The sequence below is a fragment of the Aquarana catesbeiana genome, linkage group LG03 (assembly GCF_042186555.1).
Source record: "Aquarana catesbeiana isolate 2022-GZ linkage group LG03, ASM4218655v1, whole genome shotgun sequence".
NCBI classification, from domain to species: Eukaryota; Metazoa; Chordata; class Amphibia; order Anura; family Ranidae; genus Aquarana; species Aquarana catesbeiana.
This window is the reverse complement of record NC_133326.1, coordinates 331,077,769-331,103,011: the sequence shown is the minus strand read 5'-3', so window position 1 is coordinate 331,103,011 and position 25,243 is coordinate 331,077,769. Positions and strand designations below refer to the sequence as shown.

Genomic DNA, 25,243 nt, shown 5'->3' with positions numbered 1-25,243 from the left:
GCACTGTTCTATTGCCGTGAAGATAACCTGTGTGCTATAAACTATGAAGAGGTGAGGGAGCTGCGAAAAGAAAGGGGGGAGGGGTGGCTGTGCAGAGAGACAGTTGTGGAGACGCTGAGGTTGTTCTGCAGTTGTCAGAGCTGGGGATGAAGATGGGGGGGATTTAGATTGGGTACAGTGAGAGCTGTGGGGGGAGCTATGGATTAAGGGGAGCTGTAGATAGGGGTGCAGAGGTGACATGTGGAGGGGCAGAGAGATAGTCTGTGGATGGGGTGCAGAGGTGAGATAGTCTGTGGATGGCTTGTGCAGAGGTGAGATAGTCTGTGGATGGCTTGTGCAGAGGTAAGATAGTCTGTGGATGGCTTGTGCAGAGGTAAGATAGTCTGTGGAGGGGCAGAGAGATAGTCTACAGATGGGTTGTGCAGAGGTGAGATAGTCTGTGGAGGGGCAGAGAGATAGTCTGTGGTTGGGTGCAGAGGTGACATGTTGACAGAGAGTAACCTGTGAATGGGGAGGAGAGGGTGACCTGTGGATGGGAATGCAAATTTTTGTGTGATACACACTCCTCAGCAGTGCACAATATGTACTCCTGTGTGTTATGCACTCCTGAGTCCAGTACTCTGTGTGTTACACGTTCCTGAACCTTGAATTGTGTGCAAAACTCAGTTCTGAGCCTTGGCCACACCCTTTATTTGGCATGACTTTACTTCTCTTCCTCGAGAAATGGCAAGATTGGGGGCAGGAGGGGGTGTGGTTTGTAGGCAGGGGTGTGGGGTCGGGGGCGGGGAGTTGACTGGGGAGGGTGGGTTCCTGCACCTATTCTCTGAGAAAAAAAAGCCCTGACTTCAGCAATGGAAGCATTAGCTGAGCTTATTTCTTTTATTATCTGTTCAAATGGAGATAGAAGAGACAAACTATTTTCTTGTCAAGTAAGTTAATTTGATTAATAAAAAGCAATAACAGATATAATATTTAGATGAATTATGACAAGAGGAATGACACTCATTACTGTATAGATATGTGTACATAAAAAACGAATAATGGATATTAATTATAAACAGGAGTGTAAGATAAAGAATTCTATGAGAGAATAACCTAAACTAGGAAATCCTACTATAACAACTGAAGTCATTATAGTTAGTATGGGAAAGAGCGTTCTAATCTGTAGAGTAAGCGCTTCAAAATCATAAAGAAGGGAAAAGAGGGGGATGCAAAAAAGGGAAAGAGAGAAGAAAGGAGTCCATTTGATCGATCCAAGAGCCACCACAAGACATAATGTAGTCATTATGTAGAACAGCTACCATGGTAAAAGAACATTATCATCAAAACTTGATGGTAGGTGGTGTTTTATCCAAGGGTGCCATAATTTTTCAAATGTAGGTAATTGGTTTAGTTCTATGGCTACCATTTTAGCGTGGATCATGGAATTTTGCATCTTGTGTTTTGTCTCAGCTACCACCAGTAAAGGGGATTTCCATGCCTTCGCTACTGTTTGATTTGCAGCTGTAAGGAGTCTGACGAAAAGTTTGAATTGAGTATGTGTTAAACACTGAGGTTTCAAGTTAAGTAGTGCAATGGTTAGGTCAGGTGATAACTTCAAATCAAACATTCTGGAGGCTATTACAAAGATTTCCTTCCGAAAGATCTGAGCTATTGGGCATGACCACCAAATATGAAGGTGTGTGCTAAAGTCCAGACAGCCACGAATACAAAGAGTGGAGTAAGAAGGCATATATTTGGCCACTCTGGAGGGGACAGGATACCAGCGAGTTAACACTTTGTAATTGGTTTCCATTTCTAGAATGTTAGTGGAGGATGATTTAGTTACTATCCAGATCTTAGACCATTCTGCAGTATCAAGAGTATGACCCAGGTCTGCCTCCCATTTTTGAGTGTAAGATGGTTTATCTGAGTTGGAGTTAACTAAAAGTTGTGAATATAAGGAGGAGATTAGTCCTCTAGTTGGAGTTAACTAAAAGTTGTGAATATAAGGAGGAAATTAGTCCTCTAGTATGAGGATTTCCATTACATATCGATTCAAAGCTCGAGAATTGGGTCGGGAGAAGTTTTTAATTTAAAGATATCTGAACAATTCCGATTGCGGCAGACCATATGTTTCGCAGAGGGTTGGGAATGGGATAAAGGATGAAGTGACAAATTTGTGTAACCTAATGACTTCCAGAGAGGTCCATTCTTTAAAGCGGGGTTCCACCCAAATTTTGAACAATATCTGTATGTATTCTCTTCCATGCCTAGATGCTGACATGCCGTTTAAAAAAATTTAAATCGCCGTAATTACCTTTTATTTTTCTATTCTTCTTTGCACTTCCTGGTTCTCCTCCCGTGGGAGTAGGCGTGTTTCTAGCCTCTCCCAGACTCCTGGGAGCTAGTCTCAGGTTTCCCAGGATGCCACTGAGCATGTGCAGGAACGAGCAGTGAATGCTGGGAGCACAGCATTCACCACATCCAGGAAATAAATGCTTGTGGGCTTCAAATGCCCACAATGAAGATGGAAACCGCCTGCAGTGAATAATATCAGTTATTCTTTCCGACGAAATCTGACACAGGCGGACATATTACACACAATATGTGAGTATGTTATGCTGAGAAGAAAGGTTTGTGAATGAACTAAAAAAAACCAAAAACGATAGATAGGTGGACCCCCGCTTTAAATGAGGAAGAGGGGATCCATGCAGGGTAAAAAAGCGGGGTTTTATGAAAGGAGAGTAGAGGTTTGTGCGGGGATTGTAGATGATGCTTAAATTTAAGTCTGCCCCAGAGGGAGATAAAGTATTTGGTGATGGGGTTATGTATATTTGGGCAATCCTTGGGGTGGAGCCAAAGTAAATTGGAGATCGATAGAGGGTCACAATCTATAGCTTCAATCGTTACCCATAAAGGGATTTCCTGCGTTGTGTGGCATTTGGAGAGACTAGCAATATGTGCTGCTTTATAGTAGATTGCGAAGTTGGGGAAGCCAAGGCCTCTATTAGTTTTAGGAAGACATAATGTGTGCAAAGGTATACGTGGTTTGGAGGAGCCCCAAACAAGTGATGAGGCCCTTTTCTGTATTATTCTTAAAAAATAGGCAGGGATTGGAATCAGAAGAACTCTAAACAGGTATAGTAATTTGGGCAAAATCGTCATTTTTATTTCATTAATTCTTCCTAACCAAGGTGAAGGTGAGACCATTGCTTCAACAAGTCCGATGCCTTTCTCAAGGCTTGTGGATAGTTGGCTGAATATAGATCAGAAATAGAGGCAGTAAGGTGAATCCCTAAATAGGGGATTGATTTCTCTGCCCAGGTAAAAGGAAGAGCAATTTTAGCAGATTCCAGTTCCATGTTGGATAGAGATATATTTAATACCATACATTTCTTTGGGTTTATTGTGAGGCCTGAGATGGCAGCAAACTTGTTGAGAATGGGTAAGAGATTGTGGCCTGAGACTTGTGGAGATGATAGGAATAACAAGATGTCATCAGCAAACAGACAAAGTTTGTGACGTCATCCCCCTATCTCTATTCCAGTGATCGTTGGGTCTGTCCTGATTATTTGCGCAAGTGGTTCTATTAAAAGATCAAATAAAAGAGGAGAAAGGGGGTATGCCTGACGTGTGCCATTTTCTATATTAACCACTTCCCGCCCGGCCTATAGCAGATTGACGGCCAGGCGGTGGTTCCGTTATCCTGACTGGGCGTCATATGATGTCCAGCAGGATAACATGCCACCGCGTGCCTGCGGGGGCGCGCATCGCAGCGATCGGTGGAGCGGTTTGTCGGCCTGATACACCGCTACACCGATCTTGGTAAAGAGCCTCCGGCGGAGGCTCTTTACCACATGATCAGCCATGTCAAATCACGGCTGATCACGATGTCAATAGGAAGAGCCGTTGATCGGCTTTTCCTCACTCGCGTCTGACAGGGGGGTCTGCGTTGATTGTTTATCAGCGCAGCCCCCCTCAGATGACCACACTGGACCACCAGGGACGCCACTAGGACCACCAGGGAAGGGGGCAACATGTGGATGGCCAGGTATGTACCCCATGGCCATCCACATGTGCCCAATCTGTGCCAATCAGTGCCCACAAATGGGTACTGATTGGCACCATTATATTTCAGTTCTGCCCAGCAATGCCACCAATCAATGTAATCAGTGCCGCCAATCAGTATCATCAGTGCCACCTGTCAGTGCCCATCGGTGCCACCTGTCAGTGCCCATCAGTGCCCACCTATCAGTGCCCATCAGTGCCCATCCATGCCACCTATCAGTGCCACTCATAAGTACCCATCAGTGCCACCCATAAGTACCAATCAATGCCACCTACGAGTGCCCATCAGTGCCGCCTATGAGTGCCCATCAGTGCCATCTATGAGTGCCCATCAGTGCCGCATACCAGTGCCACCTATCAGTGCCCATCAGTGCCACCTATCAGTGCCCATCAGTGCCAACTATCAGTGCCCATCATCAGTGCCTGTCAGTGCCACCTCATCAGTGCCACCTCATTGGTGCCACCTCATCGGTGCCCATCAGTGCTGCCGTATCAGTGCCCGTCAGTGCAGTCATATCAGTGCCCGTCATTGAAGAAGAAAAAGTACTTATTTACAAAAAATTTTAACAGAAACAAAGAAAACCTTTTTTTTTTCAAAATTTCGGGGTTTCTTTATTTGTTGCGCAAAAAATAAAAACCACAGAGGTGATCAAATACCACCAAAAGAAAGCTCTATTTGTGGGAACAAAATGATAAAAAATTTGTTTGGGTACAGTGTAGCATGACTGCGCAATTGTCATTCAAATTGCGACGAAAGCTGAAAATTGGCCTGGGCGGGAAGGTATCTAAGTGCCTGGTATTGAAGTGGTTAAAGGAATCTGTGAAGTGAGGTTCAAAGCACAATTTCTGTGAAGAATAGTGTAGGTAAGGCCAGGAAACGGAATCAAGGGCTTTTTTTATATCAAGGGAAAGAAAACAAGAGGGGATACGTCCTGTTTTTGCAATATTTGCTAAAAGGACTGCCTATCGTATATTGTAATTTGCTTGGCGTGTAGACATGAAACCTACTTGATCGCGATGAACAAGAATGCCAATGATTCTGTTGAGGCGAGTTTCTAAAATTTTTGTTAAGATTTTTACGTCAAGGTCTAGAAGGGAAATAGGGCAATAATTCATGTGAGAGGTGTCATCAGAGTGAGGTTTAGGGATCATGCAGATGGTTGCTGTTAAAGTTTCTTGTCTGAAGGAGTGGTCATTTAATACAATATTAAAAGCTTCAGCCAAGATCAGGGATAAAATTTCTATAAATGTTTGATAATATATGGCGGAGTATCCATTAGGACCTGATCTCTTGTTTCTCTTTAGCACTTTAATGGTTTTAGTCTCTTTTTCTACTAGTATAGGTTCGTCAAGTTGACTTTTTTGGGTTTGAGTTAACCCAGGTAAATTAATACAAGTTGTGAAGAGAAATGCCGCTCCCAGGACTGCCACACCTGGATAAATGCTACCGCCTTACTCAACCTCCAGATGCTAGCTCTGCACTAGTATGTGAAAAAGGAAAAAGATTCTGGACAGCCGCACTCAATGAAGAAAGGCATCTTTATTGGACAAAAATAAATAAAATCCAAAATACAGTCACATCAGAGGTGAATGACAGAAGAAAAAATAGATAACGCGTTTCACATCAACTGATGCTTACTCATAGCTCATGAGTAAGCATCAGTTGATGTGAAACATGTTAACGATTTTTTCCTCTGTCATTCACCTCTGATGTGACTGTATTTTCGATTTTATTTATTTTTGTCCAATAAAGATGCCTTTCTTCATCGAGTGCGGCTGTCCAGAATAAAGTAATACGGGAAAAGAAGGTGTCAGCTTCAGTAGGATTAAAATTATTTGCTGCCTTTTATAAGAAGGCTAGATGGGATTGGAATGTAAGTACTATTTTAACAGGGTTACTAGTGTAGCTATCCTTTGACAATGTGAGTCGGATTGGTTTGGGTGAGTAGTTTGTAGATTTAAGTGCTTTTGCCAGAAAAGTACCGGGTTTGTTGGATTTCATATAAAAGGCGTGTCTAGTTCAGTTAAGATATTTTTCAGCTGATTCTGTAGGAATAAATCGTATTCTAGATGGGCCTTTTCTAATCAAATTTTAGTGTTTTGAGTGGGATTATCTTGGTAAGATGCAAAGGAAGCGTTAAACTCAGATTCCAGCTTGCGAGCCAAATTTCTGCGATCGCGTTTGAACAAAGCGGACTGTCTCTGGAATACTCCACGCATTACTGGTTGTGTGCCTCTCAGAGTGTTAATGGAGATATGTCAGGGCTGGTGTTGTGTGTTAAATAATCTTTATGGGCTTGTTCAATAAGTAAACAGTGGGATGGGTGTTTAAGCATTTCATCTGGTAGGTACCAGGTAGGGTCATTGGCTTTAGGGATAGGTGAAGCAATTGTAGTGTAGACTGCATTGTGATCGGACCATGCAATAGGGATTATGTCAGAATTAAGTATTTCTGGTAACATTCCCGTAGTCAAAAAGATATGATCAATACGAGTAAATGTTTGGTGAGGGTGAAAATAAAATGTGTATCTTCTCTTAGTCAGATTACTTTCTCTCCAAGTGTCGACTAAATTGTATTTAGAGAGAAGCTGTGAAAAAGATAGCTTATTTAGGTGTTTAGGTGGGTTATAGGGTGATTTATCTAGGAATGGGAGGAGGACTTGGTTAGAATCGCCGCACATGATAATTGTTCCTAATTTGTGTGAAGAAATTACCTGCATCAGGCGTGAGAGGAAAGGTGTAGGTTGTACAGTATAGTATATTTACTCAGATGACCAAATGATAACTGTATAACATTACAAGAGGATTTGACTACTAGTATATCTAGAGATAACATAAGGTTAGGGTGATCTAGGTGGTTGGGAAGAATAGAGATTTAGGTATCTGTAGTAGTAATACTCAGGATTAGAGTATAGTGTGTTATGGGACAATACATGAGTATTGGGTATCATACTCAATTTTAAAGTGTATCAAACCAATCAAGTATCCAGAAGTGAATAACTATTGAGGGTAATAGGGATTCTAACATGGGTACAGAAAAGGCTACAGAAAAGAAAAAAAAAAAACATAGTAGCCTGTAAAATTTTAGAGTATGTAACATAGTTAATATTGCATAAACATGTCTTATTAAGCCAGTTAATAGCCTTTCAGATGTTTCTCTCAAAGTAGGAGATTAGAAGAGGGTTCAGGGGAATAGTATGTTATTAATCCATTGAATCTTCTTGATCCATAGGAGGGGATCCAAATTGACCTCTCTTATGGGTGTGTTGATTTTCAATTTTGCCCAAGGAGCGGGATCAGTTGTGTGGAGGAGGAGAAGAGGCTGATCTCCTTCGTGAAGTATTTGTGGTGGATGCTGCTTCAGTCAGGTGAAGATCATGTAGAGTCTGTTGGAGTTCTGCCGAGGATTTGCATATGTATTGTGAGCCTTGATAAACAAAATGAATGGAGAATGGGAAACCCCATTGGTAGGTGTTGCTGTGTAATTGATAGTTGTGACCCTGAAAGGACAGAGTATTTTTGTCATGAGCTGCAGCCAAAAGTTGTTCTTTTGTTCGATAATAATGGAACTTTGCGATTATATCGCACGGTGGACCATCCATTTTTTTGGGTGTGAGGGCACGGTGGACTCTGTCCATTTCAAGGCCTTCAATTGGTATAGCCGGTTCAAGTTCTTGAAATAAAGCGGTTACCGTAGATTGAATGTCAGTAATTGTTTCTGGAAGACCTCTGATGTGCAAATTTGAGCGCCTGGCTCTGTTCTCATAGTCTTCTAATCTGGTTTGTAGTATTAAATTCTCTTCCTTTATATTTTCAAGTTCAGTCATAAAATCTTGTGCAGTATTTTCTATTTCTTGCACTTTGAGTTCTAATGCTGCTGTACGGTTGCCCAGCTCCCTTTTTTCTTTAGTCAGACTGCTAGTAATGTGTTCAGATGTTTGTTTTAATGTTTTATGAAGCATTCTTTCAAATTTTTTTAAGAGAGCTGGGGCAGCAGCGGAGTCTTGAGAAGTACATTGTGAGGGGATTGTTTCTGTGTCAGATTCGCGTTGAGAGTCTGGCAGTAATAATTTTGGCTTGTGTGAGCGCCCTGAGGTGTTTGAGGTAGAGTGGGCCCGGTGCCATTTTAGTTGAAGCCCACGCCTGTGCCTCTTTACTAGAGGATTTCTTAGCCTGAATACGGCTACCTCCTAACACCATTTTCGTTCCTCACACAGCCCTGGTATTCCGAGGGTAAATGGAGGAGAATGTTTAAAGAGATTACTGGTGGGTTCGTCAATTACAGCGGCTTTTCTTCCCCATGGAGCGGGGCTCTAACAGTGCATGACCGTTGGGTTAGACTCCGCGCATGTACTCTGAGACAAACTATTTTCAACTAACATCCACTGATGTGCGCTCATTGTTGCCGGCAGCTCATAATCTGCAATGTACACAGCTAAAATACGCTTTTGTTCGAAAAGACTTTGCAGCATGTAGTAGGTGCTGTTCCAACGAGTGGCTACATCTTGCTGCAGTTGTTTCCGTGGCATTCCAAACTGTATCTGCAAAGCTTGTAATCTGGAATAAGCAAGCGGAGAATGCTTAAAGTGACCCACAATTTTTCTTCCTTTACAATATCTGATATGGTGTGCTGACTCAGCAATCCCTCATTCACAGGCAATTGTAGCGTGTGTGCCATACACGGTATGCTTTTAAGTTCACTGTTCTCCATAGCCTTTGCCATGTTTCACGCATTATCTTGGACAATCAGATGCACTTTAGACTTCTCAACGTGCCAAGTGTCAAGCATGGTTTTTAAAGCATCAGATATTGCTGCTGCAGTATGTGATCTAACAAACTCACGTGCGTTAAGTAGGATGTTTTGCAATTGAAATTTGGCATCTATCCACTGCGCTGTCAGGCTAAGCATGCTTGTTGGACTGATGTCTGAACTCCAAATTTCGGTAGTAAAAGTGATTGCTATGATGTCGGCAGTCATGAGATCATGAACGTGTTTTCTAACACTGCCAACCAATTCAGGTAGACAGGTATCTGCAAAGTAGCATCTGCTTGGTAGTGTGTAACGAGGCTCACTATGTTGCATGAGCCTAGGGAATCCAATGTCCTCCACAACAGAGAATGGCTGGTCGTCTAATGCAAAAAATTCCATAATTTTATCTGTAATGCCTCGAGCTTTGGGACTGTCACTTGTAAATTTTTTAACCTTTTCGAAGACTGTGGCCACAGATATAGGTATTGAGCCTGAGGCACTTTTTGGAAGCAGTACGATATTCTGTATGCTGAACTGGATGACGTGTTTTCAGGTGGTGTATCAAACCTGTTGTTGAAAAATGCCTTGGCACTGTACCCCCTCTTGAAATGTCTGCTGAGCAAAGATTGCAGATTGCAAATTTGGGGACTTGATCAGAAACTTTAAAATATTTTCGCTCTGCAGACATGGTCCACCTTTGTTGGTAGTGCAAAAGAATAGCACTGAATGATCTATAGTGGAAGTGAAATCTGAGGGGGGAAAAATCAATTTTAAAACTAAACCCCAGGCAGCTATAAAATAAATAAATAAATAAATCTAACCTAATGTCTGCACTGCAGTACATCTTGTACCAAATAATATATTGATTGATTGCATGCTATTTGTTTGAGATATTCAGTAGTATATTACGTACTGTCTACTACTACTAGTAGCAGCATGTTTAAAAAAAAATCATGTACTTGTCAGTGCAGTATAACATACTGAAATGTTATCTCTCTCTTTCTAAATAGCAGTTAAAATATGCATTAACTGGTCAGTTAGTTTAGTAGTAGTAGTAGTTACATACAACTGAATATCTCTTTCTAAATAGCATGCAATCAATGTTTTGTATTTTTATAGAACTAATTGAATTGTCAGCTAGTTTAAGAGGAAAGATCTCCAGCGACAATGCTCACTGGCGAATAGTAGTAATAGTAGTCATCCAGGAGGGACGGTGCCCACTCTCAAATGCAGCCCTGTATGCTCCCGTCTCCCGAGTCCCAACTGCATCTCAACCACAAGGAACGTGCTCTCAACTCCAGCGTCCATCCATGGGGAAAGTGCTCCCAACTCCAGCTTCTCAACCACAGGGAACGTGCTCATGAGCCCAGCATCTCAACCATGAGGAACGTGCAAGCCGCCCACACAGAGAGTGACGTCTCCGCTGACCCACCCCTATTGCCCATGCGCAATTTTCGGCGCCGTTATCTGCAATTTTTTTATTTCGGCAACACAATTTTCGGACGATATGTTTCGGTGCATTCCTACTTGCAACTGATTGCCTGTGCTGGTGAAGGTATAAATGGAGATTCATTCTTGCATTTCAGTTGGTCCTCCTCACTAGGGATGGGGTTTGAGTTTGCAGTGACACAGGGTTTGTTGGAAACTCTTTCTGTTCACTGAGCATGCAAACCATGACCCTAGCTGCTGGGAAGTCATTCATTCATTCAGTGGCGGTATTACTACCACCACTAAATATGACAGCTTCCCACTCAGGGTTTGTTGGTTGCCAAGACACGGACTTGTCGGTGACCTAGAAACCAGTGGTGCATCCCCTGCTCCATTCAGCTGATGCCCGGGAAATGCATACTTTTTGTGAACTTCCAGGCTCATTTGCACATGTGGATCGACACACATGTTCAACCACCACTATTCCTCACCAGCACAGGTAATTCTACAAACTGGCTTCTTTAAGTGGTTCTAAAGTCAGAAGTTTTTTTTAACTTAATGCATTCTATGCATTAAGATAAAACACCCCCCCACAATACTTACCAGAGCCCCATCTCAGTCCAGCGATGTTGCACGAGAGTCTCCGCTGGCCAGGACTCTCTCTCCTCATTGGCTGAGTAAGCAGCAGGGCACCATTGGCTCCTGCCGCTGTCAACCAAAGTCAGTGAGCCAATGGGGAGAGAGGGTAGCGGGCTGCGGCTCCATGTCTGAATAGACACAGAGAGCAGCGACTTGGCTTGGGTGCCCCCGTAGCAAGCTGCTTGCTGTGGGGGCACTCGGCAAGAGGGAGTGGCCAGGAGTGCCAAAGAGGGACTCAAGAAGAGAAGGATCTGGGCTGCTCTGTGCAAAACTAGTGTACAGAGCAGGTAAAATATGTTTGTTATTTTTAAAGAAAAAAGTATCACTTTATGCAGGGTATACACATATCGAAGTTCGGCCGGTTCAACAGGAACCAGCCAAATTTCAATGTGTGTGTATCCCTCCCTGCTCAACAGAAGCCGGTCACTAAAAGGGGTAGTAGGGGAGATTCCTACATCCACATCGCTTGAGTGGATGTGGGAATATGTCAGTTTTTTTTTTTGTTTTTTTTTTTTTGGTTGAATGAAAAAAAAACTCTCTGTGTATCCATTGTATACAATGGATACAAAGTTACTTTATCTCTTGAAGTTGATGGCAATCACTGCATTACTGATTACAATTGTTATTTTTACATTGGCTACTTCTCAGTCCATGACAGTTCTTTAGACATTGATGCAGAATAAAGAATATATGAGTGCTGTGCTGATGATTGTACCACTGTACATTTGGAAATACGTGCCGCAATCATATGCCTGCAATATTGTGAAAGCAGTTCTTCTGGATGAACAAGCATGCACATTTTTTTACTTTTATTTTAAAAATACATCTCTATTTCCCTATTTCCTTACGCTTTTTGAGTGCTTTAAAGAAAATTCATATTTGCACTATATTATATCCTGCTATTCAGGTGGCAACACAAGCTATTTACAACATTTTAGTAAAACAGAGAAATAAAATAATAATTTCATATTTTTATTTTTTATTCCTGATCCCGAACATAATAAAGAAAATACACTATATTGTCAGAAGTATTGGGACGCCTGCCTTTACACACCCTGAGATACAACAGGGAATATGATTGGCAACCTTACTTGCTTATGGAATTTATGGCATTGTTGTATATACTCTGTATTGTGAAAAGTATTGTGACACCTGCATTTACACACACATGAACTTGGCATCTCAGTCTTCGTCCGTAGGGTTCAATATTGAGTTGGCCCACCCTTTGCAGTTATAACAGCTTCAACTCTTCTGGAAAGGCTGTCCACAAGGTTTAGGAGTGTGTCTATAGGAAGGTTTGACCATTCTTCCAGAAGCGCATGTAAGAATGTCATAAATTCCATACGCAAATAAGGATGTAAATCATATTCCCTGTTGTACCTCTAGAGGGAGCATATAAAAATCTAAAATACCATAATAAAAATACTGGATAAGAATGTGTGGGGGTAAAATTTTAACATTCCTAATATTTGCTTCTATCTAGAAATCTCAGATTTCAGCCAGGGATGATATACAATCTTTAAGGAGTGGGCGGATTATGGGTTCTCAAGACTTTGGGGGTTATTTACGAAAGGCAAATCCACTTTGCACTACAAGTGCAAACTACAAGTGCAAAGTGCACTTGGAAGTGCAGTCACTGTAAATCCTAGGGGTAAATCTGAAATGAGGGGAAGCTCTGCTGATTTTATTATCCAATCATGTGCAAGCCAAAATGCTGTTTTTTATTTTCCTTGCATGTCCCCCTCGGATCTACAGCGACTGCACTTCCAAGTGCACTTTGCACTTGTAGTTTGCATTGGATTTGACTTTAGTAAATAACCCCCTGAGATCTTTCTTAGGTATAGATGTGGAACTGATAGTATCTGAGAAACATTGAGAAAAAAAATAATATAGCTGACAAACACTTATTCTCACAATTGAGACTCACATTCTCACATTAAAACATTCTGATTAAATTAAAGGGGACTATTCATTAAAAATTGGCATAGCCATTTATCCAGTAAATCTATATGTACATTTGTTCTGTGCAAATCAGGCAAAATCGGGCACAAATGTTCTTTAGGCTATTTTCTCTTCCCAACAAATGTTCTTTTATTTGAAGTAATACCACATTATGGACCCTAGATAGAGCTGAGGAGCATTAATGCATATGTTGTTGTAACAAGAGATACAATGTAGCAATTCTAGAGAACACTAGAGCCAATTACCAAACAAATGTAACCAATGGGAAAAATAAAAAAATAAAAAATCTGCAAGTTCCCCTTAAAATATAGCTATTTACAATATGCTTGTTATTTACATGTATTAAACTATGAACAAATGACCTGTTGATCCAGTCGTTTCTGTTATTATGTGACAATTTCCTGTCCCAATCCAACACTGCTATACAAATGGTTGACACGCCTAGCATACACTTAGCAGCTGAGCTGCTTCATTACCTATGCAAAAATTCTGTGCAGATAGGATGATACCTTTCCTTAAGCCTAGGGTCGAACGTCGGGCGGCATTTCGACCCATGTGTACCGGAGTAGGTCCGAGAGAAGCCGGCCATTTGTTTTTGTTGGGTCCTGAAGACCTGCAGAACATCTGTACACATGCAGAATCCATTAACATGCATGTACCCATTAAAATAACTGCATTCTGGGATGCATAGATGTCCCATGAGGCAGTGGGGTGCTATGTGTTATTCTCTTCTAGATAAAAAAGAAGGAAGTGCTGCATTTCTTGCAAAGTCAGAAAACTTCAAAAAAATAAGGAATTTTTATCGAGTTACGGGAGAGGTAGGAAAAATGTCGTATTATTGGGTAAAAGTCCACTGGTAGTTGTAAACTCATACATATATCCAGTGAAGTGACGGGCCTCAGGTGATACACAGAGGTGAAACAAATCCTCATATATATGTTGTACCTGTTTATTTGCAGCCATTTGTTTAGTACATCCTTGTAAAACTCAGCACAGTAACAGAGTTGAGGCTGTCAATTTACAGGCATGCTAAACCAAAATATTAGAATGGTGGGATCCTCCAAATCTCCCCCTCAGGACACTATTCCTTCACTCTAAACATTGCATTATACGACCCTCTCTCTCTCCTCGTGTAAAGGGGGAAAAAGAGGGGAGTCAAAAACGGGACTTCCTTTGTGCCACAGGGAGGATACACACTACAAATATGATAAAAACATCTTACAAATCTTTATTACATAGTTAAAAGTCACACAGTATTCAGACTGCCACGTAGATTTTGATAACTCGGTGCATGAATCAAGTTTCCAAAATAGTGTAATTGATCAACGTGTTTCACCGTAACACTTGCTTATTCAGGATCCATGCCTTTTGGAAGCAACCAATAAATCTCTCCTGATGATGGTGGCTTTCTTTCAGCTGTAGGGGGGCAATTAGTTTACCAGGATACAGTCCACGTGTACCTTCAATCCATGGCAACAAGGAGGCACAAGGCACCACTTAAATGCTAAAACATCCTTATCACTTGGTTATGAGAAAGCACTATTGAATATATAACAGCAGAAAACATGCCATCATACTATAATGCCCCTGGTGGGTTCGACTTTATTGGGCAGAGAATCTATGGTGCCAGTTCTTGAATGTTACCAGTGCAGGTCAAATTCTCCCCAGCTAGGGCCATATGACATAAAAAACTGCAATATATCGAAGTTTCTCTAAAAAATGACATCCATGGCATAATGAGGATGTTCTACACTATAAATGGTGTCTTGTGCCCCCTTATTGCCATGGATTGAAGGTGCACGTGAACTGTATATCCGACTGCCCCAGCCTCCCCACACACACAGCTTGGAACCACCATCGTCAGGAGAGATATATTGGTTGCATCCAAAAGGCATGGATCCTGAAGAAGCAAGTATTATCGTGAAACGTCAATCCATTATGCCATTTTGGGAACTTCATTCATGCACCAAGTTATCAAAATGTCATGTGACAGTCTACTGTGTGACATTTAATATGTTTTAACTATGTAATAAAGTTTTGTAAGATGTTGTTATCAATTTTGTAGTGTGTATCCTCCTTGTGGCACACTGAGAGTCCTGCTTTTGAAAACCCTCTTTTCCCCCCTTTACATGAGGAGAGAGAGGGTGGAGTATTGTAAAGTGTGCTTGTGTCATGAAAACTTGTCAGAAGTAACTCATGCTGATAACACAGAAACGAGACAGCAGGCAGAAATGATACTTAGTGCTTTGGAGACAGGCAAGTAAACACTATAGAAATATTTGCTTTGTTAAGATATTACATCTGAGGTTTGCAAGCACTCTAAAGCATTGTTAAAGCTAGCACAGACTGTTCAGTATATGTTGCATTTCAGTCTATTTTAGTAAGAAAGAAGGGAATAATCTATAAACGATATAAATGACATAAACGATATGGAAATTCCAAAAGAACCTACATCCCATCAAGGTATGAAAGAAATTTGATGATAAAGTTTTATGTTTCTATAATATAGTCAGTCTTGGGGCAAACAAAGTCACAAATGGGCTTCAGTGTGAGTAAAAATTTTGATTTTCCAAATCAAAAAGAACAAACACTCATTCATGTCCATTTATAGCCCTAGCACAAACACAAATTGTAAACAGATAGATGTTAGATAGATGTTACAAATCAGAATTGTTAAGAGCATCAGGAAGCATATGTCTCACTTACCAGACACCCACCCAGGCAGGCAATGTCAAGATCAACTGACATGATTGACCCACATTTAGTGTAACACCACCCCCCGCAGGAGCCGCTGGTTAAGACGGGACCTCTGTTCTTTGCCCCGACTTTCTCAAGGGTCTCAGGCCCTCTGACACACTAGGTGGAGTATAAAATAAGCAAACACAATGAAAACACTTAGTAATTCCTAATACCCAATAGCAGTGCTATATCAAAGAGCAGGCATCAAGCCAATTAGCAAGGGTAATCTTAATGTATTGTCACTCAATAAGGTTGATAAGTGAACAAATACACATAAACTGGCAATTGTAACAACACAGTTTACCATACAAGGTGGCTAACAATAAAGGCTAAGCAATAAATAACATGTAGCATCCAGATCAGCATAAACAGTAGCAACACCAGCCAATTATGTAAAGGTGGGCCAGTGGCCCTCTCATCAACTTCCAGAAGGTAGTAGTAGGCTCTGGCGATGGATGAGGCCCCCTCAGTCTTGTTCTGGTGATTCTGAAGTTCAGCTTGCTGAAGTGGAGAGTCAGGTGAACACTCCAGTCTCCCTGCTGCTTTCGAGTGAAGGAAACAGGCTATCGGTGTTGTTGAACCTTCAGTGACTCTGCTCACAACCTCAGGCTCGCACCTAACTGGCTCAGCTTCCTGCTTGCAGCAAAGTATACTGGTAGCTGTGTATGCACAGACGGCCCCAAGATAGCCGACTGTTCGGGGACACACAATAAAAAATCCCTCCTGACTGCTCGTGCTGCCCAGAGTCTATTGGAGTCTGTAGCCCAGAAAGTCAGTCAGTTCATTACATGGCTGCATCCTTGGACTACAGCTCCCAGGGTTGCAAGAGCACTGCAAGCCTATGGGCTCATCTGACTTTAGCTCTCCCCCTGCTGGCCAGAGGAAACTAGTACAGCACAACATTAATATCACAGTAGAGGGAGAAGGAGGCAAATAATGTCTCCATGTTGTTGTTGTCTCCATGTTGTTGTAGCCCAACACCTGGCTACATACCCCCCCACTAAACTCTTTGGTCCCCAAAAAGGGGAACAATGTCCTTTAAGCATATATCATCCACAACATCAACTTGACTGGAACAGACAACTTAAGGTTGAACATTAAATAGCATTGTAAATAGACTTAAATAATTTAAATTTATACCTGAGATCAACAAGGGAACCTCCCACTAGTTGAGGGGTGACTAGGTGTCCCCTCCCTCTAGTTGTTAGGCAGAGAAAGGTTATCCTGTTTATTAGACATTGATGTAGGAATGGTCTACCTGGGTGTGTCAGGGGGTCAGTACAGGTCAGTTCCTACCACATTTGTGGTAGGGAGAGCAGTAGATTGCGGGTGTCATGCAGAACTCCTACAGACTGTCAGTGTAAGCTGTCTGCCCCTACATCATAGTGGCAGGCAGTTTCACAAAGACAGGAAGAATCAATGAACTACAGTACCTATAGCGCTCAACAGTGTCCAGTGTCAACTGGTAGTAAGCAACCCATAGCATCATTTTCAATGCTGTTGTAGGCATGTTCTACAGCTGCAATGTGTCTGCTCCAATGCTGCTTATTTTCTGTAGAAAGGGTCTCAAGCATAATCAGAAGGGTGTGATTGAACCATCCAGCCCGGGGGTCCCTGTGAAGGTATTAGGGGGTTGTCCTTGATTTCTGAATTCCCAGTACAGCTAACAGTCTTTTAATGAGCTTGCTTTCAAAGTCACTTCCCTGGTCGGAATGGATGCATGGTGGCAGGCCATAGTGGACAAAGAACTTCTCTATGAGGGTTTTGGGCATACCTTGTAAAGTGGTCGCTTACTACTAGAACGTTTCCCTTGCCACTCAAGTCAGGCTCCAGGCACAAGAAATCAATGCACATCAATTTCATAGGTCCCTGGCTTTGAAGGTGGCCCATAGGTACAGCTTTGCTTGGCAAAACCTTTTGATGAATACACCTCAGACAAGAGTGAGAGTAATCCTTGACTTCTGCTCGTATGCAAGGCCAATAGAAATGGTCTCTAATAGGGATGAGCTTTGAGTTAAATCGAACCTATGTTCGACTCGAACATTGCATGTTCGACCGCTCGTCAAATTGCAAACGATATGGGCTGTGCGCACCAAATTCAAGTGGCGCGTCACGGCCCATAATTCACTGCGGCATTGCAGTGCATTGCTGGCTGATGATTGGCCAAGCAAGCACTATGACGCATGCTTGGCCAATCACAGCGCCGTCTGTACAGAGAGACGTAATTGGCCAAAGCCAGGGTGGCTTTGGTCAATTATGGCTCAGGGGGTTTAGTACAAGCCCCACACTATATAAGGCCGCCTGCACGTCGATCCTGTGTAGTGTGTTCCGGCGTTGAGAGAGAGATAGAGAGAGACAGTGTCATTTGATTTAAGTTAGAGTAGACAGGAGAGTCAGTTAGCTGCACTTACAGTGTATTGTATATATATATATATATATATATATATATATATATATATATATGCATCCTAGGTGTTGTATATTTTTTTGTATATTGTTTTCCAAAAAGCTTAAAAATAGATTTTTTGGCTGGAGCTACACTTTAAAAATGTACCAGTTCAAACTTACAAACAGATTCTACTTAACAACAAACCTACAGTCCCTGTCTTGTTTGCACCTCCTGTATACTGCTGTTCAGAGTATATAGGGGCCGGCGGGCCACGCCTTTCCTTTTTTTTTTTTCCTTTTTTTAATATCCATACAAGACCCAAAGGGCCTGGTAATGGACTGGGGGTGGGGTGGGTACCCATGCCGTTTGTCTCATTGATTTTCATCCATATTGCCAGGACCCGACATTACATTAAAGCCGCAGGCAGTTATAAATTAATTTTATTCCTATAAAAATGTCATTTTGTGCAGGGACTGTTCTAAGCACGGGAAACACACACCACTTTACAGGCATGCTATAGACACCCCCCCAGGTACGATATTTAAAGGAATATATCACTTTTTTTTTTCACTTTAACCACTTCAATACCAGGCACTTAGACACCTTCCTGCCCAGGCCAATTTTCAGCTTTCAGCGCTGTTGCAATTTGAATGACAGTTGCGCGGTCATACAACACTGTAACCAAACAAATGTTTTATCATTTTGCTCCCACAAATAAAAAAAAAAAAAGCTTTATTTTGGTGGTATTTGATCACCTCTGCGATTTTTATTTTTTGCGCAACAAAAAAAAAAAGACCGAAAATTTTGAAAAAAAAACAAGTTTTTCTTTGTTTCTGTTAAAATTGTTTGTAAATAAGTAAGTTTTCTTCTTCAATGATGGGCACTGATATGGCTGCACTGACGGGCACTGATACGGCGGCACTGATGGGCACCGATGAGGTGGCATTGATTGGTACTTATGGGTGGCACTGATGGGTACTTATGGGTGGCACGGATGGGCACTGATAGGGGGGCACAGATGGGCACTGATGGACACAGATGGGCACTGACAGGTGGCACTAATGGGCACTGACAGGTGGCACTGATGACACTGATTGGTGGCACTGATAAGACTGATTGGTGGCATTGCTGGGCAGAACTGAAACATAATGGTGCCAATCAGTGCCCATTTGTGGGCACTGATTGGCACAGATTGGGCACATTGGGCACATGTGGATGGCCATGGGGTACATACCTGGCCATCCACATGTTGCCCCTTCCCTGGTGGTCCTAGTGGCGATCCCTGGTGGTCCAGTGTGGTGATCTGAGGGGGGGCTGCGCTGATAAACAATCAGCGCAGACCCCCCCTGTCAGGAGAGCCGCCGATCGGCTCTCCTCTACTCATGTCTGACAGACGCAAGTGAGGAAAAGCCGATCAACGGCTCTTCCTATTGACATCGTGATCAGCCGTGATTGGCTGATCACGTGGTAAAGACGCGCAACGGAATGTTATCCTGCTGGACGTCATATGACGCCCAGTCAGGATAACGGAACCACAGCCTAGCCGTCATCTGCTATAGGCCGGGCGGGAAGTGGTTAAACATCATTAAAATCACTGCTCCCAAAAAAAGTCCCCAAACCCTTTTTAGGACAATAACTTGCATATTTGCCTTTAAAATAAGCACTTTTGATTTTGAACGTTCGAGTTCGATAGACTTTAATGGGGTTCTAAAGTTCGCGCGAACTTTCGGTCCGTTCGCAGGTTCTGGTGCAAACCGAACCGGGGGGTGTTCGGCTCATCCCTAGTCTCTAACTAGCTTGAAAGTCCTCTCTGGGCCTAGGTGGTAATGCTCCTGCAAAGCTGTTAACATAGTGTCTCTGTATTTCTCTGATAGGAATAGCTACCATCTGTTGTCAGGGTCATCCAAGGAACCCCATCTCTCAACTGCAACCGATTCCACTCCCTGTGGACTAATTGTGCTTCTTTCAGAGTATCTGTTAGTAGCAAATCTGGGTTTTGACTCTCTAGAGCTGGGGTCTCCAAACTTTCTAAACAAAGGGCCAGTCAGACAGAAGCCGATGGGAGTAGAAAATGTCCTGGTGTCAGTAGGTGTAAACAATGCCTCATCGTTGGTATCAGTGGTAATAATAGTGCCCCGTCGTTAGTGTCATTAGGTAAAACTTTGCTCATTCGTTGGTGTCAGTGGGAGGATATATGTCCAATTGTTGGTGTCAGTGAGAGAAATAGTGCCCCATCATTGGTGTCATTGGTGAAGAATTGGGTCTCATCGTTGGTGGTATTGGGGGAATTGTGCCCCATTGTTGGTGTCATTGGAAGCATAAATGTGAAGGGCCACATCTGTTCCCTGGGCCACAGTTTGGAAACCACTGCTCTACAGCTTTCAGCATTCAAGTCTAGAGGGGATCTTCTTATTGGTTGCTCTGTTAATCCTTCTTTGACAACCTGGGCAGGCCTCCACCTCTTACTTTGAACAGGTCATAGTAATATTTAGGAACGCCAGCTGTGGTGACACTGACAACTTTAGCTCCTGTCACCCTTTTAGTGCAACGCTCTGCCCCTTGACACAGGGCTTGTACTCCTCCTGGAGTTAATTGCGTCCAGCTGACTGAGGCATCTGAACCCTTAGGCCTTCTGGAGTGAGCACTGGCACCCATGTTCTCAACCCCAGAGCAATACTTCAGGCTGGAGTGTAAGAGCAAGAAGCAGAACAAGGATCCAATAAGTTAAAGTGCTGACAAGAATTATGCTGATAGGAAGAGAAAGCAGAATGATGGGTAGATGAACTCATCACTGTGCTACTTCTCCTTTCACTGTCCAGTCACAGGTTGGGGCAGGTCAGCGACATCCTGGGCTAAGAGGGTTGGTTGAATAATGCAAGCTGTCAGATTGATAAGATCTTGTGGCAGAAAAGAATTACTACAGAGCAGTGGCGGCTGGTGGTATATTTTTTTTTTTGGGTGGGGGTGGGGGGTGGGGGGGCGGCAATCCAACCAATGCTATTTGCAAAAAAAAAAAAAAAAAATGATCCTGTTTCCTTAAAGCATGTTATAAACAACAGTGCTTGTGCTGTGTAATATTGCCCCCTGTATCACTTAAAAAACCTGGCTGGTCCTGCCTGGCTATACCATCCCCTCTGTAAACTGACCACGGTATATCATGGCTGCTGAGCCCTGACACCAGGGTCGGTTTACATGCCTCCATCATCCGCAGCCCTTCTCTGTCCTTCTCTGTCCTCTCATATCTAATATAAAATCATCCAATCCCCCCTGTAATATAACAATAGGTGTCCATGTGCCTGTGTTATATAGAAAAATATGCTGATCTGTACTTATATCACAGCGGCTTCTGGCAATCACGTGACTCCTCGGCTCTCTCTTTCCTCTCTTTCCCTCCTCCCCAGCTGAAGTCAGAAGGAGTGCTCGGCCCCGCCCGCTGGAGCTGTCATTCGGGCAGAGGAGAGCCGAGGAGTCACGTGATTGCCTATAGGTACAGATCGGCATATTTTTAATATAACATTGGCACAGGATTTTATATCAGTGGCTTAACAACCACTTTAAAGCCTTTTTGTCTCTTAAAAGAGGTATAGTACGTTCAAATGATTTTCAAGTGTTCAAAAGTTTCTCCAAGTGCAAATGATTATAGGGTGCGAAATCCACACATCTCTCCAGGGAAAAAACATACATTCTGGACTTATAGAGGGAAAGGCTCTGGGATTGAAGTGCTCATTGGACATAGGCCTTTACTATAGCTTCCCTTTAAATTATCCTACACCTACTGTACAAGAGCTGTGTGAAGGATCTGTATTCCTTTTAACACAACCAAGGCAAAAACCTCCCAACAGATGTCGCTGGGAGACCTTTCTCCTATATGTCTGCTTCATCTGCCACATGAGGGCACCAAAGAAAGGTGATTAAATCAGATAATCCTATGCAAACCAAAATGTTCAGTTGGACTGGAGATAAGAAATGGTATGACAGAATGAAATACAGATACTCCTTGTTTAATGAGCTCTCCCCACCCCTACAACGCGTTATACATCATTGTATTGTACAATACAGAATTTACATTTGTGTTCTGTACTTATGCAAATTAAAACAACGTTATTGAGCTGGGGGTTTGTGTGTTGACTTTTTTTTTTTACAATACAGTACAGTAATGCTTAAAATATTGATTACTTCTCGTTTAACAACCAATTCTTTAACAACCTTGTCGTTGGAATGGAATCTGGTCGTTAAGTGAGGAGTATCTGTAGTACTGTATATCCTTTACTAACATGGCAATCATTTTTATAGTGAAATTTCCCGAAGGATTGGGGGGGGGGGGGATCCTCAAAAACTGATCTGTATAGTTTTGTATAGTCTGAGCATATGATGTGAAGCATATTCTGTACTTGTTGGGAGCTATGATTCCTGCTTGGAAACAGACACTTGTGGCCTGGCTGTCTGTGATCTTCACAATACTTGCAGAACTATGGGCCCTGGCAACTCAAGCAGAAATGAAAAACAGGGAATCCATCTGTGCAAGGGAAGGTAAAGGGTTGGAAGGCCAAATCCACCCAAAGATATGTATTTTTTTTATGATTGCTGGCAAGCAAAGATCTGCCTATCAGAATTTCCCATTTGGCCAATCTGCTACATCCATTTTAAAGTCAATTGAGAATGCCAAATTCCATCCATTGATTTTTCACTATTTAGAAATAATTTTGGAATACAACTACGAAAAGGTTTTTATTATGGCTTTGCAGGAAAAGGTAACGGCACTAACATCTATAGGAAAATCTTGTGCCTACTGAAAAGTGAGAAAGCAGTTACATGTGCAAACAGTTAGATGTGTTGTTTATGATCCAGAGTATAGCCTCAGGTATGTTTTTTCTGTGTTATGGTCCTTGCAGAAATACAAATTGAAGTGTTAAGTAATGAATGGCAATAACATGGAAGTTGACACATATTGTTTTTGCATTATACCTGCAGAACCAGACTTGTCTCAACCACCTTGTTATGAAGAAGCACTACTTATGGCTGAACCCCCACCACCATACAGTGAGGTCCTTACTGATACTAGAGGCATCTACAGGAAAATCTTCAGTCCTTTTCTCTCTGTTCAGGATGAGCTGGTGAAACCAGAGCAACCCTTGAGCCATAAACAACATCTTACAGGACAACAAAATACTCAACCACTACCTGGCGCCCTAAGCTCACAGATTCCACCCAATCCCCCTCAAGAAGCACCAAGCCGAAGACGGCCATCTTGGTCAGGCTCTGAAATTGGAAGTGGAGTACTGCCCGGATTGCCAAGGGGCTGCCAACTGATATTCCCAATTCCCCTGCTGGGCAGGACTACAGCCGTTTAAACCAGCATGGAAGTTGCTGTGGTCCAAAGAACTTGAGGAAGTTGGATGTGAAAGTAATAAAATGACAAATATATTTCTGAAAACTGCATTTAAAATGACAGTGCGGCCATTTGGTTACCTGAACATGACTAAACAATATGGGCCATATCTGTATCTCTGAAAAATGGGATGAGAGGAGCTGCAAGACTCTTGAATGGATTATATAAACTTGTATAACTCACCGACAAATACTGATGTGCAGTCAGATTGGGTCTGATTCTGACAACACCCATGCTCTGCTCTCCAGAGACTGACAGACTACAGGCCCTCTTTATATATTTACATTTTTAGTTGCACTTCCTGTTTGTGGGATTAAAGTTTGGCAGCCATAGCCTGTATGTGAGCTGCCAGCTAGGTTATGGTGTCCATTTCTGTATGTTGTACATACTGAGAGGATCCTGTTCTCTGTATTAAGATATTCAATACAATTAATCTGAAAGGGCTTCACATTGAACATTCTGGAACACTTTCAAGTTGTGTATGGTGAATGATAAAATGTCTTGTCATATGCCAAGCTAACACTGTGGAAACTGAAGTCATCTGTGCAGTGATACGTAACTGTGCGCTTCATTTATCCTGAATCGCAATTTGATCTGTCAGCTTATCAGCATCACCACAAATACCTATCAATTCAAGGGGGGATCAACACTAAGCACACAATACAAAATGGGTCCAGGTGTAGGCCATAGCAGCAAATTGCAGGTGATCTTTTTTAGTTCTACAAGTATAATGACTTTTAAATGGTATAGACAGATTTTTTCCAAGCATCTCTGGTCCTCTAAGATGGAGTTTAAGTCTATTTTCTAAATGAGTACATCTTTCACAAGTTTAGAATTTACAATTCACAAACTAATTACAAAAATCGGTTGAGTACCAGAGACACACACATAAATGTATTTAATACATCTTCTCAACAAAGTCACAGCATAGTGTAGAACTAAAAGATTTCATGGAAATATTAAAGCTGTTTTTAAAAGAAACCTGTCCTGAGAGAAATTTGGGGCTGTTGACTTCCTTATAAAATGCAAGGTGCTTGTCTGTTATTCTCATTCTCTAGCTTCAATACTTTGGATTTTATTTACTAAAGGCAAATCCACTTTGCACTACAAGTGCACTTGGAAGTGCAGTCGCTGTAGATCTGAGGGGGACATGCAAGAAAAATTAAAAAACAGCATTTTTGCTTGTACATGATTGGATGATAAAATCAGTAGTGCTTTCCCTCATTTCAGATCTACCCCTCAGATCTACAACGACTGCACTTCCAAGTGCACTTGTAGTGCAAACTGGATTTGCCTTTAGTAAATCAACCCCTTTATGTCAATCACCCAGAAAAGGTAGAAAGCTCTTGTTAGTAAATGAAAGTACTAAAGACAGAGAATCACTATCAATCATTTAACACGACCAAGCAGCTTTCCTGAAGCTCCCAGGGCTCATACTTACTATAAATTTAAGTAGCCAAGTGATTGGATCTCTGCTGATCTCCTCCCAAACACCATGTTCAGGTGATTGTATTGGGCTAAATGGCTGGGCACACATGCTCATGTTTGATTGACACATGCATACATCATCAGGGCATATAAATACATTGAATGTTCATTGTATGCCCAATACAACATTGGTGACATATACTCTTCCACACAGACAAGCCCTTTAAGCACCTTTCAGCTCATTATAGGAGTGTTGAACACAGACAGCAATTGCATAACGTAGCTTTAAACAAGTTTTTGAAAGCCTTCAGTAGACTTTCAGTAAACTTCCTTACTGGGTTTAGTTGAAGATATGTGTGTAGTACTCCCAGATTGAAACTGACAATGCTTTAGGAACTTCAAGAAAGTTCAGGATTATGTGCAGGTGTTTTCTTTAAAGATTTTGGAATTTTCTGTAAATTCTTATGAG

The 25,243-nt window shown here is 42.1% G+C and overlaps 1 protein-coding gene across 4 annotated transcripts in view; it reads left to right on the top strand.

Annotated features, from left to right (window-relative positions):
• The window catches only part of PRR7 (proline rich 7, synaptic), a 75,064-nt gene extending 50,553 nt beyond the window's left edge, over positions 1-24,511 (top strand). For all 4 annotated transcript variants that reach the window (XM_073620516.1, XM_073620515.1, XM_073620513.1 and 1 more), the window contains exon 3: positions 22,929-24,511. In XM_073620516.1, coding sequence (XP_073476617.1) covers positions 22,929-23,308 — 380 coding nt within the window. In that variant the 3' untranslated portion in view covers positions 23,309-24,511. The remainder of the gene's footprint in view (positions 1-22,928) is intronic.
• Positions 24,512-25,243: the final 732 nt, after the last annotated feature.